At 30.0% G+C, this 17930-nt stretch overlaps 1 protein-coding gene across 2 annotated transcripts; it reads right to left on the bottom strand.

The window, feature by feature from the left end:
- Positions 1 to 8049: 8049 nt before the first annotated feature.
- Positions 8050 to 11361, bottom strand: LOC140833452 (uncharacterized). 2 transcript variants are annotated; one of them, XM_073197785.1, is made up of 3 exons: positions 10375 to 11361; positions 9333 to 9479; positions 8050 to 8295 (listed from the first exon to the last, which is right to left on the bottom strand). In XM_073197785.1, exons 1-3 carry the CDS (start codon positions 11218 to 11220, stop codon positions 8200 to 8202), a joined length of 1089 nt encoding a protein of 362 aa, XP_073053886.1. In that variant the 5' UTR covers positions 11221 to 11361; the 3' UTR covers positions 8050 to 8199. The 2 variants fall into 2 exon arrangements, with proteins under 2 accessions (XP_073053886.1, XP_073053885.1); XM_073197784.1 differs by having other exon boundaries at positions 8064 to 8295; positions 9333 to 9872; positions 10375 to 11353.
- Positions 11362 to 17930: the final 6569 nt, after the last annotated feature.

Here is a 17930-nt window from a genome sequence, read left to right as displayed (position 1 = left end):
GAGCACAAAACATTTTGACCTCGCCATAATTTTATAGGGAGGGAATCAAATAGGGTGGGCGATACTAGCAAATATATGTGTATCGAAGTTGGTCAAAAGTCCCGCAAATCTTTATTTGTTCATTGAACTTATAAGGGATGACAATGGGGCTAGACAAGATGTCTTGCTCATCCTATTTCCGTCTCCAAATCAAAAACTCATCTTCATCCCAGCCCCGATCCCTTTTTTTTTTATTCGAAGATTCCCCATCCCCGTTCCTACGGGGACTAAGTTCCATCTCCGCTCTCGTACCCAAATTTTTACTTGAAAAAACCCCATCTCTGCTGGGATATATACCCATTCTCGTTCCAATAGTACATATATTAATATTATTATTATTCTTCTAGGGGTTGGGAGTAACCTATTCCAATATGAAAGTAAGCATTGTCCAATTAGTTCCGTCATGTGTTTTCAGTCATATGTATGAATATATGGTTTATCAGATGTATGAATATATTTAATTTTTTTAAAGTACTTTTTCCAACCATTCAACTAGCAATAGAAAATTTTTAAAAAGTGAAAGAAAGTGTTTGGACTTAAAAACTGTCAATTTTGGGTGCTCTTTTATTAATTAACTAGTGCTCTGATGTACGCGTTACGTGCTTGTACAATTCTTTTTTTAACAAAAACGAAAAAAAAAGAATGGTAAAATTGAAAAAATGTAGTGTTGAATTAAATGGCCTCTACTATAATAATATAGTAAGATATAACAATTACATTGGAAATGCTGAGCTTGGGTGATGTATTTTGATGGTAATTTGCAAGATCAATTCGTGTGACGAACGTCCGTTAAGTTAAAAGAGCATAAATGTAACATAAACCAGGCTCACCGACAACAATCATCAACAAAGAACAAATATCTGCAACTTACGCAAATTTTCTAGTTCGAAATCTTAGCTCTATTTCATATTTTCATTGTAAACTTTAGATCATCATCTCTATTTGTCTAGTTTCCTTCAAGATTTCCTGTTTTTATCTCATATTAGTAGCAAAATTATGTGCACTCCCACTTCGAATGACAAAGTTAGTTCTCTTGTCATTTATTGCATTTTCCATCTAGTCTGCATCACTTTTACAAATTAGTTTCTTAGTTTCGACGCCCTTAGCTAACCGATGATTCTAGAACTGATTGTCAAGGTTGCTTTAGTACCACAAATGGTGAATATATATCCAGTCATTGATTTTCTTGTATCAATGCTCCCTGCATAGTCAGAAACCACATAACCCCTTACCAATATTTCATATGTTTCACGGTACTTTTGAACCTTAATCCAACATCCAAAGTTACTCTAAGGTACTTTAGGATCCATTTAATAGCTGACCAATGATCCTTGCCTGGATTAGACATGAATACGCTTGCCAGACTTTTTGATCTGTTAGTCCAAGATCTTTAACAAGTATCCCTTCTGAGAAATGAACATCATTTTATCCTTTCCTGTCTCGATTGATTTCCATTCCTAGTATCCTCTTGGCATCATCCCCTTGATGATGAGGTCTAGGAACTAAATACTAGATATTATTCGTCTTAAATCGATTAAGTTCATCTTTCATAGCCTGTATCTAACTAGAATCAGTAAGAGATTCATCTATTTTCTTAGGTTCTAATTGAGAGATGAAGACAACAATATGCATATGTTGACTAATCAATTGTCTTTGGTTTTGAGAGGTGCTAAGGATTACCGATTACCAACGAGAGAGGATGCGTTTTGATCCACCTGTAATTTGGTTTTTGGGAAGATGTTTATTTGAGTTGGATAATTTTAGTTAAAAAATTTTATTTTTCACTGCAGATATAGAGTGCGTCGACCCGTGTCATTGATATAAATCTGTGATATCATAGCATAGGAGACATACTCTTAGAAATTCTATCCATGCCCATCAAATGACAAAAGCTTATTACTCTTAAAATAAAATAAAAATATTAAAGATACAAAATATAAAATAAAAAGTATTGAATTCCCCTCTTGAATGGAAGTATAAACGTTACGTATAAAATACGCAATTAGCATTACGAGCGTTAGGTAAACTATGGTACTTTACTATTAGGGGTTGACTTAGTACAATGGCCGAGGGATGTATTCAATGGAACTACTCTATTAAATTCAATTCTGCAATTAATTATTTTATATTTGACGAAAGTTTTAAATAATATTAGAATCAAGGAACAAACTTTTTTTGTTATTTTATCAGTCAATTCATGATTTTAGTCTACTAACTCGCATATTTTTTTAATTTAATATTTTTTCCAAAAAAATGCTAACATGACATCGAACACGTTAGGGCCCACGCACTTTATGATTTTGTTTGTTTGATTAGATTTAAGGTCGAGAGAATTTCACTTAAACTAAAATAACTAACGGAACGAAGTTAATTTGGAAATTTGGTGTTTAATTTGGAAATTTTGTTTTTATTTCATAAAAATGGAAATTTTGTTTCTTTTGTTCGATTCTTGTTATTTTTTTAAAGAAATTGAATAACCCAAAATAATTGAAACTTTTTTAAGTGGAGTGCATTTTTATATATAGCACTATTTTTCAGATTTTCAATATTTTGACATGTTTAATTCCATTAAATAACCGGTTTTTAATTTCTTTCATCATGGAACCAAGTCCATCATTACCACATATATACCATAAAATCATCATGGAACCAAGTCCATCATTACCACATGATTCTTAAACATTTTAATTTGCTTGTCTTTAAGTCAAAATATCATTAATTCAGTGCTGGCAAAAACTTGTGTGAGACGGTCTCACGGGTCGTATTTGTGAGACGAGTCTCTTATTTGGGTTAATAATGAAAAAGTATTACTTTTTATGCTAAGAGTACTATTTTTTATTGTGAATATCCGTAGAGTTGACCCGTCTCAAATATTAAGATCCGCGAGACAGTCTCACATGAGACCCACTCTTCAATGCTATCGTGTTCAGTGACCACTTTATTTTTCTTAACACATTTTCAGAGACTAAAATACTTTATGTCTATATATTTAATTCGACTTTCAAATTAGTCATAAAAACTATAACTGAATTATCACATGTAACGCCTCAAATCTTAGTTAGATATATTTAATTTCGATACTAATAATAGTTAACGGGCTTTAAAATAAAACATTAAATAATTTAATTTGGCCCATTAGTGGTTTAAACATAAAATGAGGGCCAAAAAAAAAAAAAACCCCTCACACAGTAGCCGTCTTCCATCAGTGTAGGCAAAAATAGTGGATTGCTCATCTTCTATTCTCATCTAATTTCTACTGTTTTAAGGTAAGTTTAATTATTATCTTCTGGATTGTGGTGTTATCGTAAGTAGGAAAATATTTGAAAGAGGATAGCAAATGAATTTTGGAATCTTAAGATTTTTCGATCATAAAATATAATTTATCGAGGTTTGTTAAAAATCATTGTTGGGGTTAGGTGATGTCTTGATAGCTGGTCGATTCTATGGAAGAAGGAAATGGGTTACTGAATTTGTGAGACAAATATTACTAATTAATCGAATGATTAATTTTAATGTTAACCATGTTTTTTTTTTTAAAAAATTCAATTACGTATATACAAATGTTCAAGGTTTAAATAATTGATATTTTGTGTTAGAAGAGATTATTTCCAAATTAAGTATCAAGTATTATCTTAAAACTTAAAAATAGCATCCTAACATTGAGGCTTGGACAGAATGCTTTGGTTAGCTAGTTTCTCAATATTTAGGATATTGTATTGTATGGATTTAAACAGTAATATATATAGTTGTGCTGGAACTTTATTTACTAATCATCTAATCTAATAATGTTGGTTTATAGATTTTGATGGGTTTTTTTTTTAAAAATAATATAAAATAATAAAATTTTACAAAATTGATGCAAAATGGTGCAATCCGGGAAAATCTGCCGTGGATTCGTCGGATTCTGACAAATCCGCAGCAGACTGTCCTAGTTTCATTTTTTGTACTGGTGTTCGTGTTATTTTATATGCAGGTGAGCATTGTTTTGTATTATAATTTAGTATATAAATTTTTTTTTTATTTCTCACTAACTGTTTTTCGTTTTTTCCAATCAAAATAAATAGCTTCGAGCAAAAAATAATAATCAGATTACTTGATTCGATTAACTAAATCAGTTCTCAGACAAATAGCTAAATCTTTTGCAAATGAGAATATATGTGTGTGTGTGTGTGTGTTTGTGTATACATCTTTTCCACCTTTAAACCTTCAGGGCTTACAAATGTAGTAAATTGTGAATTTTCATAGCTGAAATATCATATTATACCTAAACACATCATGAATGTGCAAACCCATTCATATTACTTTCTGTAAATCAGTAACTGAATTTTTTAGTAACTGAATTTTTTAAAATCAAATATCAAAATCTACTACACTTTTTGTATTAATTGGGAAACATTATGTCATTCGGAGTTGGTAGGATATTGTACCATAATGATTGAACTGAAACAGCTTGAGTTCAATATACACTCCTCAATTTTCTCGTATCTGAATGATTGCAGTGCAGTTGGACTTGATCCAGCCATTGGAAAACCTGAAATTTCAAACAATACTATGCTACATCCTGAAATTACTCGATGTTCTTATTTTTTAATCACCAAAACTTAGTGGAAAATATATCTCCTCCTTTACTTAGGGTAAAATAAATATTTAACAATTTTTACCTTTTTGATGATGATGAAACCAAGCTACAAGATTTACAAAAGTTATATAAAACGATTAAAGCGATAAGGAAATACTAAGGATGCAAACATTTCTTCATTTCATTAAGATAATGAATAACATTTGTAAAAAAAATCCTAATACACCTACTAAAGTATGTAAATCCTATCTTTTAAAACTTGATCCGCCACTGCCACATCATCTTTTTCTTCGGGCATCTGTTGGAATGTTGTATCTTCATTAGTTTCTGCAACATCCTCTTCTTAAGGTATATCTAGTTGGTGGTTGTTTACCAGCTCAACTTCTTCAGCATCTTGATCATGTAGTTTCTTCATTGCCGATTGGAATTTTTTCAGGAAAGATTCTAGCCATTTTTCATAAATCTATCTCATTATAACTGATAGAATCAAGGTTTGCAACATCCAATCTTTTTCTTAAATAATGTATATTATTGTTGTTATTATCATGACAAAAGGAAGACTCATCAAGGACAACATATACAGATTCTTCAATGGTTAGAGTTCTAGTGTAAACCATATAAGATTTACTAACTGAAGAATAACCTAGAAACGAATCAGTGTCAGATTTAACATCAAAAGCGATTAAATACGTATTACAATTATTGTAAATGAAACACTTACAACCAAATATGAAGAAATAAGATATTTCTGGTTGTTTTCCATTCCATATCTTGTAGAGCCTCTTTTCATGATTCTTTTTTATCATTGATCTGTTATGTGTATGACCATGTAGTGTTCACAGCTTATTCCAAAAACCTTTGAGAGATACCAGATTCATCTATCATGTTTCGAGCTGCTTCTTTTAGTGTTCTGTTTCTTCTCTCAGCAATACTATTTTCTGAAGTAATCTTGCGACTGAAAGCTCATGCTTTATTCCATTATCATCCAGACAGGTTGAAAGGAGACTGTTGATGAACTCAGTTCCTCTGTCACTTCTTATCCTATCCACCAATGAGGATATCTCATTCTGAAGTCTTTTAGGAATCTTGATTTTTTGGACGACGGTATGATTTTGAGAACTTATGAAGATGGCCCATGTGTTTCTGGAAAAATCATCATTGATTACTAGGGTATACTTCTTTCCCCTTATACTCATCATGGGTATTGGATCAGTTTAGTCCTTATGTAGAATTTTGAGACATCGAGCCATTGAGTTACTTCCTTGGTTCTTGATTGTTGATCTGACCAGTTTACTAATTGGCATGCATAAAAACCCAATCTTTTGTAAATTCAATGTTAGGTAAATACGAGACCAATTTTTGGTTACTAAGATTGACAATTTGAGACTGATGAAGAAAGTGATGAAGACTCAATGCCCTAACAAATACTGAATCAGTTGCAAGATGTATCTAAGTCTATCGGGAACTTGGATATCAATATTTTGCTCATACAATGTCATTCGACAAATCCAAGTCACAAATTATAAAGTACATCATCTTTATTGGGAAACTTTGCCACAATATTAGTTCAGACCAGCTCAAAATGAACATTCAAGTTGCAGACATCATCAGAAGATGATCACCTATCTGTTTATAACCGGACACCTCTATCAAAGAAATAATGAGAGTTTGACCTTTCAACTCTAACTGGTGAGACATGAACAAATCAAGATGGATAGAACAAACTCAATATGTTAAATGATATGAGATAAATTGTAATGTACATTATCCTTCCAATTCCCGAATAACATGAATGTTTCCTAAAGTGTCAATAGTCAATCAGTTTTTCAAAAGCTAAAAAAAGATAATGGTAAAAAGCAAAGAGGCATTAAATGAACATTTAATGAATTGTATAATGAAGAGAGGATGACAATACCAAAATTGTCGGGAGATTGTACAAATGATCATTGAAACTGTTTTTGGACCATTAGAAGACTTTGAGTATAAATATTCAGATTTTAAACTTCAAAAATGTTAAGAGAAATCAACAAGATTCAAGCTTTCACAATATACAATACACAAGATATAGAGCACACTTATTATTCATATATAAAACCGCTCACCTACCACACTGTCTTTTTGTTCACAATATCAGATAATCAAGGATCAACTAGTGTTACCCCACCAATTTTGTCGTTTAAAGCTAACCGTTGGAAAGTTTGTTGATTATGGTGAACTGAGGGTTCTTATATAGTCAAAACTTGTTGTGTTGAGATATTGCTAAGAGTTTCGACTTAGGCAATGCGATAAATCTATTCGAAGTGGATTTGTACAAAGATTGTATAAATTGCATAAATCAAAGTATTTTAGTAAATTTCTTTCTAAGTAGGAAAAGAGATGATTTATGAGTTGTTATACCCGAACATCTATAATATTGGGTCCATTTAAATTATGCATTTACTTATCTAGTTGTTTTACTAATTGATTGCTTGATAATTATTATCACTAGTCTAGCCGGACCGTTTCCGCACTTGACATTTTTTAGTAATCTCAGTTAAGTTTAATCGTTCAAAAAAGGGCTTTAACTGCTAATAATTGTTAAAACCAACTCAAGTTTTGAAATGTATTTTAAAAGTGTACATCAATACAAAACACAAACATATTATACATATACAAATAATTATATGGAATAAATATAAAAAAAAAAACTTTCTTAAATGATATTAATTAGATATTTCACTATGTAATTAATTTTGATTGCAGGTATATTTAGTTATTTTAATATTCAAATTCAATTAACATCTGACATTTTTTATGAATGTCCATATAATTCTTTCAAAATAAATCCACAAATGTCCATGAAAATATTTTACAACTTCGTTTTCAGGTATAGTTAGTTTATTATTAATATTCAATTCAATTAAAATCTGTGAATTTTTTTTATTAATGTCCATACAATTCTTTCAAAATAAATCCACAAAATTCTATGAAAATATTTTACAACTTCGTGGAATTGTATAGAAATCAATAAAAATCTATTAATTCCCCACAAGTACATTATTTTAAAAAAATCATTAAATTTTTACAATGAATACATCATGTTCATATATGTTAAACATTATATAATTTGGTTAGTTCTTTAAAAAAAATTCATTTTGTTCTCAATCAAACAATGTTAATGAATTTCTTGAAACTGATGGTATGTTTGCTTGTTGGATTCATAGAAAATACCTTTTTGATGATTTTATTTGTTAAAAAAAATAATATTTTGTTTATTAAAATTTAATTAAACATGCTATGTTAGTTATATATGATATCAATTTTGGTCGATATATTATAATGTTCAAATTTTTATATTAGTTAATAGATTGACCATCATCATCTTCAACATCATTCAAGTTATAAAATCCATAGAATTCCATAAAAAAATGTTAGTAACAATCTTGCGAAAAGTAGACAAGAATCCATCGAATTCTTTTTACAATTATGTAATAATTCTTAAAAAATATAAAAATCAACTCCACAAAAAGCTATCATTTTAAAGTGTCTCTAAAGTCTTAAAATTCTGAATTGAATGCATCATTGCTGATAGTTTTGATCCGTCACGCAATAACTTCGTCAATCATGCATTCTCTAAATTTGAGTTCAGCCTTGCTACCTTGTACACGAACGATGTCGCAGCATTCACATCGATCCATCTGAGACATCAAACAAAATATAAATTTGTTATAAAATTATAGAATTGATCTTATGAAGATGCATTATGGGCATCTATATGAATGCCGAGACGCCTGTCTACCTATTAAATGTACAATTTCATCATATTAAATTGGTAGACATCACCCCAGATATAAAAATATAGATAAATATATGATTGAATATAAAAATATAGATAAATATAGAATTAAAAGATTGAAAAAGAAATACAAGATTAGGAAATTTTTTTAAACAAAAATTGGACTAAATTAGGATTTATTGAATCCTAAAATATTAAACTTGTGAATTGTGATAATTAATACTTGGTTATATTATTTTCTTCTTTTATAGCTTACTAAAATATTTATTTTACATAATATAAACCAATTTATCAATATTTTAAAAGTTTTAGGCCAAATAGTCGGATTTCGATGTTTTAAGGTATTATATATATATATTGATTTTGATCATCCAAGTAATCAAAATTGGGTGTTTAAGTAAAAGTATTATTTTGTAGGAGTCCTATTGTTGTGTGAAAATTGTTGATTCTAACACTGAAAAATTCTAATATGACACTGGATATTGTTACGTGTCACAAAAGCCAACATTTCGACGAAATATAATTAATTTTTTTTTTTAAAATTTGACAAGGTAAAACATGAAAATTCAAAGAGTGAGTCCCATTGAGACCGTCTCACAGATCCTAATCTGTGAGACGGGTCAACCTTACTCATATTCACAATAAAAGTTAATACTCTTAACATAAAAAAATAATATTTTTTCATGGATAACCCAAGTAAGAGATCCGTCAACAAATACGACCCGTGAAACCGTCTCACACAAGTATTTGCCAAATTCAAAGCATAATAAATCAGAATATTAGTTTGAATATTTACCAACATTTTGAAATTTTTGTTACGATTGTGAAATATTAAAAATGAAAACCATGATAATAATGATGACGCTGACGATAACGATATCATATGCAATAAAACTATTTCAATTAAACTATAAAAATCGAAATTCGATTGTGACATACCTGAGCGCGCTTAGTGGCCGGCGACAAGACATGAATCTCGGAGACATAATCCGCGGAACGATTGCCCGTCAACCCGCACGGCCCGAGCCCACGAGGCGCGGCTCGTGAATACACTGTCCGAGTCCCGGACGTGCTCTTGTTCACTTCCTGCAAGAAAAAACCATGAGGAGCTTCGCAAGGATCATTGGAAGGCAACCTCGTATTGAACATATACAACGGCGGCGGCCGCGGATCGCCGTGCCATGGCTTAAACGTTTCGATGGGGTTTTGTATGTAACTTCGAGTCATGATTCTCTCGTATATTTGTGCAGAATATCCCCAAGAAATGGAGAATGACCACTCCTTGTTCCTGTCGTAGCATATTGTTTGCTGCACGAGACGGGATTGGTCGGCGTCCGCCGCCTTCATGAGGTGGCGCGTGGACTCGAACCGGTCCTTGGAGGGGAATATGGGATCAACGTGATCGAAATGATGAAGGGAGATTAATGGGAATTTGGGGTGAGATGATAAGAAACCAGATAAATCACCACGTAAATCAATCTGCAATATAATAAAAAGTTATATAATTACTCTCTCAACATATTATCAATTTAATTTGTGAATCAATTAGAAATTAATTTTATTGAATTATTTAATGAAATATAAAAAGTGTAATAAGATTTTTTAGCTTCCAACTCTTTCTTCTTTTTTTTTTCTAGATTTCTAACATTATGTCGAATCATATAACAAAAATAAAAAAAAATAAAAAAAAACTAAAAGAGCAGAAGAAACCACTTGTCACATAAAACTAAATTTGATTATTCGAAAGACAAATAGTCAACTTCAAAAACGATTTGGATGATTTTCTTTATCCTTTTAATGGACTTTTTATGCCATATTTTTAAGGCGGCTTGAATAATATTTCAATATAAATACACTAATAATTACTAGCTACACCTGTTTGACTCTTGCAAGTTTTTCTTTGTTTCAAATTTAATTTTAAAAACGATTATTAGTATTATTTTTCTTCTATAATATACATTAATTATAATAATGAATTTACCTGGTGAATCCCTTTATTCGGAGAAAGATTGACCCCAATATCTCCGACACAAGCCATTGTTATCAAATCGGCAGAACTCAAATGTGCATATCTCCTCAAGCAACTCTCCATATCTTTTGCAAGAGCTTTGGCCAAAGGGTAACTCATAATAATCCCAGCCCCGCCAAAAGCTTGGTTAAATTGGAACCAATAATTCGACATGACGAACTCGGACTGCCCTCCTAGGTAATAATACCTCGTATGATCGTACTCACCAAGTACATCAACTAAGTTGTCCACGAAGAATATCGAGTCGTCGTCCCCCATTACAAGCCATCGGATTTCTCTATGATCACTTTTCTCTACTTCCCTCAAAACTTCCATTATTCCATGAACCATTCGAATCATGATAGGCGCGCGAGCTTTTGTTTCGGCCAACAGAGTTGTGAGATCGTCGGAAACTTTGTAAGGCGGCGAGGCTTTCGACCAAGGTAGGAGTTCTTCTGTGGGGGATTTGTCCAGAAACAGGAACCCTCTAGTTATGTTCGGTCTCCACCATGATTCAATGTACGGTTTTCTCCAGTGCCACGCGTTTTCGGACCCCAGAAGCCCGAAAACGATGTGGTTCAAGCCTGTTGGCGATTCATTGAACTGTTCTTGAGAAGAGCTGTTGGAAACAGGAGGCGGTGAAAAAGGTTTTTGGTTTACTGGTTTTTTCTTGAAAAAAGACAAGAAATCCGAGGATGAACAGCTAGGATTTTGTTTGGATACAAAGATGGAGATGAAGTAAAGGGCTAGACCAAAGATTAACAGGGTTTTGCAGAGATTATTTACAGCAAATTTCTCAGATGAAAACGGAGAAATCATCTTGAGATCAATTACTGTGGTTGAAACTGCACGGGTTCGTGATCAGAAACGTTATGGAAAAGAAAATTAATGGGAGAATTAATGCAGAAGATGATATATATATATATTTATATGTATGTATGTATGCATATAAAGTCCTATGAAAAAGCCAAGAAATTTTAACGAGTCCTACTCCTAATCAAAGACTGATTACGAACAGCGGAGATTTATGGGATTAAGATAATTGTTTTGTAATTTTCATTGTGTATCTACTTGGATTCGTCAAGTATACGCTATATATTTTGCAGAAGAATTCGCTCAATTATTATATTATATTATATAATAAGAAAAAAAATGTATTTTTGTATTTTATGTTTGTGATTTTAGTTCTATCTATTATCAAATTTTAGTTATAATATGTAAAAATAGACGCCCGTCCTGGCCCAATCAGCCTTAGCCCACCCGCAAGAAATTAAATAAAATAACAATCATATCAATATTTAATAATTCATATATAATTACTTTTTACTATTATACAATATTTGATCAACTCATACAAACTAATTTTGATATGTCAATATGAAACTGAAGTTTTTTTTTTTAATATAGTTTTACTCTCGCATAATATTTATTAAGTGAGTCTCATGTGATACCGTCTCACGGATCCTAATTTGTGAGACATGTCAACACTCATGTTCACAATAAAAAGTAATACTCTTAACATAAAAATAATATTTTTTCATGGATGAGCCAAATAAGAGATCCGTCTCACAAATACGATCCGTGAGACTGTCTCACACAAATATTTGTCATATTTATTATGTAACTTTGATTGTTGTACACTCGGGCTTATTAACAATTTTTGCACCTCTATTTCACTTTTCCAATTTTTTTCTCCAACTCATCAGTACATTATCTCGAACTTCAAACTATCTTAATAAAATCGGATCTAATCTATAACTATCATATTGTAATAAATAATATATTTTTTACACAAATAATTTTAGTATGTATGCATATGTCATATGACAAGAGACATTAATAATAATTTATTATACCTAATCAAATGATCAAACATTTAATATCATTATTATATAAATTAAATGGCAAAAACTTGTGTGAGACTGTCTCACAAGTAGTATTTTGTGAGACACAACTCTTATTTGGATCATCCATGAAAATATTATTTTTTATGCTAATAGTATTACTTTTTATTGTGAATATCTGTAGGATTGACCTCTCTCACAGATAAAGATTCTGATACCGTCTCACAAGAGACCTACTCAAAATAAAATATAAAATTTAACAAAATCTAAACTACATATTATTAAAAATTCATCAACCATAAATTTTATATCTTTTAAATTTCATCTTTATTTCCATGTCTTTTCTTTTCTTCATGAATAATTTTCAAAATATTTGAACTCTCGGATAAATTTTTCTTAATATCTACACTATTTTTATTAACTATACATATGAAATACATAAACTTCAAAATTAAAATCTCAATAAACTAATATATCAACTAAATAAATAAATAACTAGATAATTTTTTTAAATAAAATTATCTTTTTAATAATTTATAAATATTGAGAATGGAGGATGAAAATCCATTGTTGACAATTAATAAAAAAAAAATCAAATAAATATCGCTGGCCTCAACGTACTACTCAAATGTGTTGATCCATTTTGATCCACTTCCAAATGGGTTGAAAAAATCATAATCCAACCCTTTTCTCATGGTGGGTGGGTCGACCTGATATGCCAAACTCATACGTCTAGTGTCATATAAGTATTTTCATGTATAGATAACTAAAATAGCAAAACAAAAAAAATAAAATTTCGAGAAAATGAAATGCATATGACTAAAACTCAAACGCAACGGACCAAATCGTAGATATATAAATATACAAGATGAAAAAATAAATTCTCTCAATATAATATACATGAGTTACTCGTATAATACATAAAAGCATCCCTAAGGGTGTGTTTGGTTGAGTGGATTAAATAAGGATAGATTAATAGTCCAATATTTATCGTTAAAATTTTAAGTTGTTTTAATAATCATTTTGACCCGGTTTAAGATCCAATTTTATTAATCAAATAGTTATCCATAAAATTGGATATTTTGACCTGTCAAAATGATTATTAAAACAACTTAAAATTTGGTTAACTCGACCCTACCCTTACGGGCAGTGCCCTCACAAGATCTCAGCCATTGATTTTACATGGTGATTAAATTTAGGCCTTTGATCACTTCATGGGGTGTATGTGTGTTTAAATCTGGGCCTTTGATCACCTCATGGGGGCAGTGCCTCACAAGGTAGGGTGAAATGAACCCAGCTAGGGGTTGACTTAGCACAATGACCGAGGAGGGTGAACGCTCGATATTTATGATCCTATTAATTTAGGATCATATTTATTTTGGTGGATTTTCTTTACATGTTTCTTGTATACATGGTAGATGTTACGGGTGCTCAAACTTCGGATAAAACCAAAAAAATCGAAAACCCAAACCGAAAAAACTGAACACCGAACCGAACCGAACCGAACCGAAAGCCGAATTTTATAATTCAGATATAAATGTTAAAATTGATGTTTATTTGGTTCAGTTTCGGATTATATATATCAAAACCGAAAAAACCGAAATTTCATTAAATTAATAATTTTTTAATATTTTTATTTATATTATATATTTTGATTAATATGATATTTAGTGAATGAAAAACTATTTTGAACAATTTTTAGTTGAGTGTTGTTTGTTTATTAATTTAGACCTTATATTTAAATATTTTACTAAGAAAACATGTAGAAAGTTAACATATTATATTTTACAATATATTTATATTATTAAATTTAAATAATTATACTAAACCGAAATAACCGACCGAAATAACCGAACCGTTTTGGTAGAAAATCGAATCGAACCGAAGAAAAATGGTTCGGATATCGGATTATATATTTCTAAAACCGAAAATCGAAAAAACCGAAATAAAAAATCGAAAATCGAACCGACCGATGAACACACCTAAAATTATTGTACCTCAATAATCCCCTAATAATAATGCATTCATTGCGATCAACATGGATAAATCTGTGACTTTGATTATGATATCAATTGTAAGACCAAGTACTAACCGCATTCCAAAAAAACTATAATTGATAGTAATGATACAACTCAAACCTTTTAAATCGTATAATAGCCATACATTACAGTTCAATGTTTTTTAGCAAAAATAATTATTGCATTAACACAAAATTTCTTCAGTAATATACTAATTTATTTTTATTGATTTTAGTTAATTCAAACAGTATTTCGATTTGCCCTCTATGATTTGTTGTTAAGCATCGGGTTGACTATCTCAATTTTTGTGTAAATTTTAATTGCAGATTGTAGGTTGAAAGATTATTTAGCTAAATTTTCAGATGAACACGGAGAAATCATCATGGGATCAATTAATTATTGTGGCTGAAACATGGGTTCTCCTCTTGAGGTATTTCTGGTTGGTGATCAATCACCGCCTCAATTTTTTCAACGGCTTGATTGTATACATATTCTTCATGGACGACCGAACTTGATTCATGAATGATTATAGTCGTTCTTCTCAAATCTATCTCATGATCACTGATTGCATCGAGGTTAGTAGCATCCAATCTATTGCTTAATTCGTGTATGTTGCTACTATTATTATCATGACAGATAGATGATTCATTGAATACAAGATGTATTGACTCTTTTCTATGGTTTGAGTTCTATGATTATAAACTCTATATACTTTACTGCAGAAAAGTAACATAGAAACACACTAATATCAGATTTAACATTAAAACCGGTTAAATTTGTTTTACCGTTATTGTGAATGAAACATTTACAACCAAATATGCGCAAATTTGAAATACCGAGCTATTTGTAATTCTAAAGCTATTAGGGATCTTCTCATTATTCTTGTTAATCATTGATCTATTTATTCTAGCAACTTAGTTTTGTCATCACAAAAAAAGATAAATTGTTATTTTGAAAGTATCTTAATTTTTGAAGATAACAAATAGTATCGAGTTGTTTGAGGATCTTGCTGTTATTTGCATGTATTTACAGGTTTCTAACTAGATTCCATGAAGTCAAACCGGACAGAGTTCTCGTCATAGTTCAATGTTGAACCACCTTAGTCAAGCTGCACTCGAACTGGACCGCATCAAAAGCTCAGCCTAAGATTGATCTTAGTTGATCATATATATCATATCAAGTACATTCTATATATAGATCATGTACAATATCCAAAAAACTCAAAATTGACAAGAATGTACCTTATAAATTCAAATATCTATCAACTTTTCAGAAACCATAACGGTCTATTACAAGGTGCATTAATGTGCCATTAAATGCGACATACTATAAATACATATTGAAAATACTTTATTGTCATATGCTAATGCCTATGATCGTTGTAAAGTTTCTTAACGTTGGAAGAATTTTAGAATATATAGGCATATTCAACAAGAAGAGAGATACCTAAACAGAAACTTTCATAATTTGCTATCCACATTATCATATCGAGCACCCTTATTCTTTCAATATCCAGGTGCTCACCTTGACACATGCTTATTCTACATATCATCAAGGATCTATAAGTGCAACCTTACCATCTCCATCCATTCAAAGTTATCATTTGAAGAGTTGTATTGTGTATTTGTCTGAACCGAGGGTTCAATAGACAGTTTGGTAAATGAGATAAGAAGGAGATTGATAAATAATCCTCTTTATCCCATATTTGGTACTTTTTTAAAAAGCTAATGATAATATCATGGGTCCTTGATAAATAATTTTTTAGAAGGATAAAATATCCATAATAGAAGGTGTGATAATTTTAATTCAATGATAAAATACACTACAAATGACTTAATTACCCTCAATTTATAAATGATTTTTTTATAAATCTATGCTAGTAGCTAGAAACTAAAATCAAACAAATATTTTATTTATTTTTATATATTATATAATATGATAATTATATAAATGAATTCGAGTTTATTATATAAATAATTTTTATAAATCTCAATAAAATTATTAGTATCACTCGATTAATCTTAAAAATTGATATTTGACTTGACTCACAAAATCAAGGGCTCAATTATCATATTATATAATATATAAAATTAGGTAAAAATAAATAAATCATGCAAGTACTATCGACACATGAACAGATAAAAAATATTAACTCAAGCAACAACTTTGAAATTATAAAATTTATTATGATAAGGTTAATTTTGTCATTACAATCTAATATATAAATTTAATCACTCTTATTAAAATCATACCAAACATTAAATATAATATCCTATATCTTATTTATCCTTAACTTATCCTTATATTATATATCACATGTTTATCCTATCATGTGTATCAAACTATGCCTTTGTGTTTGTATTGTCATAGTAAGAGTTTCAGTATAGGAAGTGATAAGTCCTAGCTAAAGTGGGTTTGTATAAAGGATAAATCAAAGTCATTTACTAGATTCTTTCTTAAGTGGAAGAATGATAGACATAAAAATATATTACTTTCGAACTTCCATAAATACTATGTGTCATTTATTTCAAGCCTTATTTTATTTATGTCGTGATTTATTCATTTAGCTGTCGTGTTAAAATATTAATTAATTTCATTGATTATATTTCATCACTAGTCTAGCATGACTGTTTCTGCACTTGTAAAACATTTTTAAGTTGTATAGCTATCTTTAGCCATTCATGATAAGACATTAATAATGTCAGCTCCAGTTTTAAAGAAATTTTTAAAGTGCTTGTTTACTTCTTTCTAAATACATTTTCTATCCCAACAATATACTTCTTCAATAATATATTATTTTGTTTTTATTGATATAGTTAAATCGAACATTATTTTGACTCAATCTTTATTAACTTTTTAAACTTCGGGTTACTATCTCACTTTTTGTGTAAAGTTCAATTGCTTAAATTTGGCTGAAAACAAATTTTTATGGTATGTTTTATACACCATTCTTTTCATATATTTAGATTTATGTGCGTGTGTTTTCACATTATTTAAAAAAATATATTGGAAAAATAATTTTTATGGAGAAAATTTTCATTTTATACTTATTTAATGAGAGCTTTAATATGGTATAGAAACCTGTTGGAAGTAAATAATATATTTAATGAATGAGATATATTGGCAAAAGAATAAAAAAATAATACTAAATATAGATATTGGATTATATATTCAAAACAAAAGAAAAATGAGATCTGACATTTATATTATATTTGGGATGGAGAGATTATTTGTTATGATTGACTGTAATCCAGCTATGTAGCACCTCTTCCCTAAACGGTACGTGGTTGCAGAAAATTTTGCTAAATAATAAAAGAGAATTGTTATTTGTACTCAATTTAATGTTGTTTGCTCTCCACTTTGTTAATAAATTTTGCACAAAAAGTGGAGTGTATGCAAAATTTTGTCACGAATTAGCAATATACAATCTTTAACCGGTTGCTAGATACATGAAATTTTATACTGAATTATATACTTCACAAAAAAAAAAAAAAAAACTAAATTCTTAGAGAGTAAATTACACTCTCATCATAAAAACTTTATAATATATATATTCCATAATGCATCATACGAAAAATGGTCCTTCAAATTTCTGCCGCATAAGATTACAGAAGTACCCGATTATAACGAAACATTACAGTTACAAACGCGCGCGCGCACACACACA

This window comes from Primulina eburnea, chromosome 6 (assembly GCF_022965805.1).
Source record: "Primulina eburnea isolate SZY01 chromosome 6, ASM2296580v1, whole genome shotgun sequence".
NCBI classification, from domain to species: Eukaryota; Viridiplantae; Streptophyta; class Magnoliopsida; order Lamiales; family Gesneriaceae; genus Primulina; species Primulina eburnea.
This window is presented reverse-complemented; position numbering and strand designations above follow the sequence as displayed.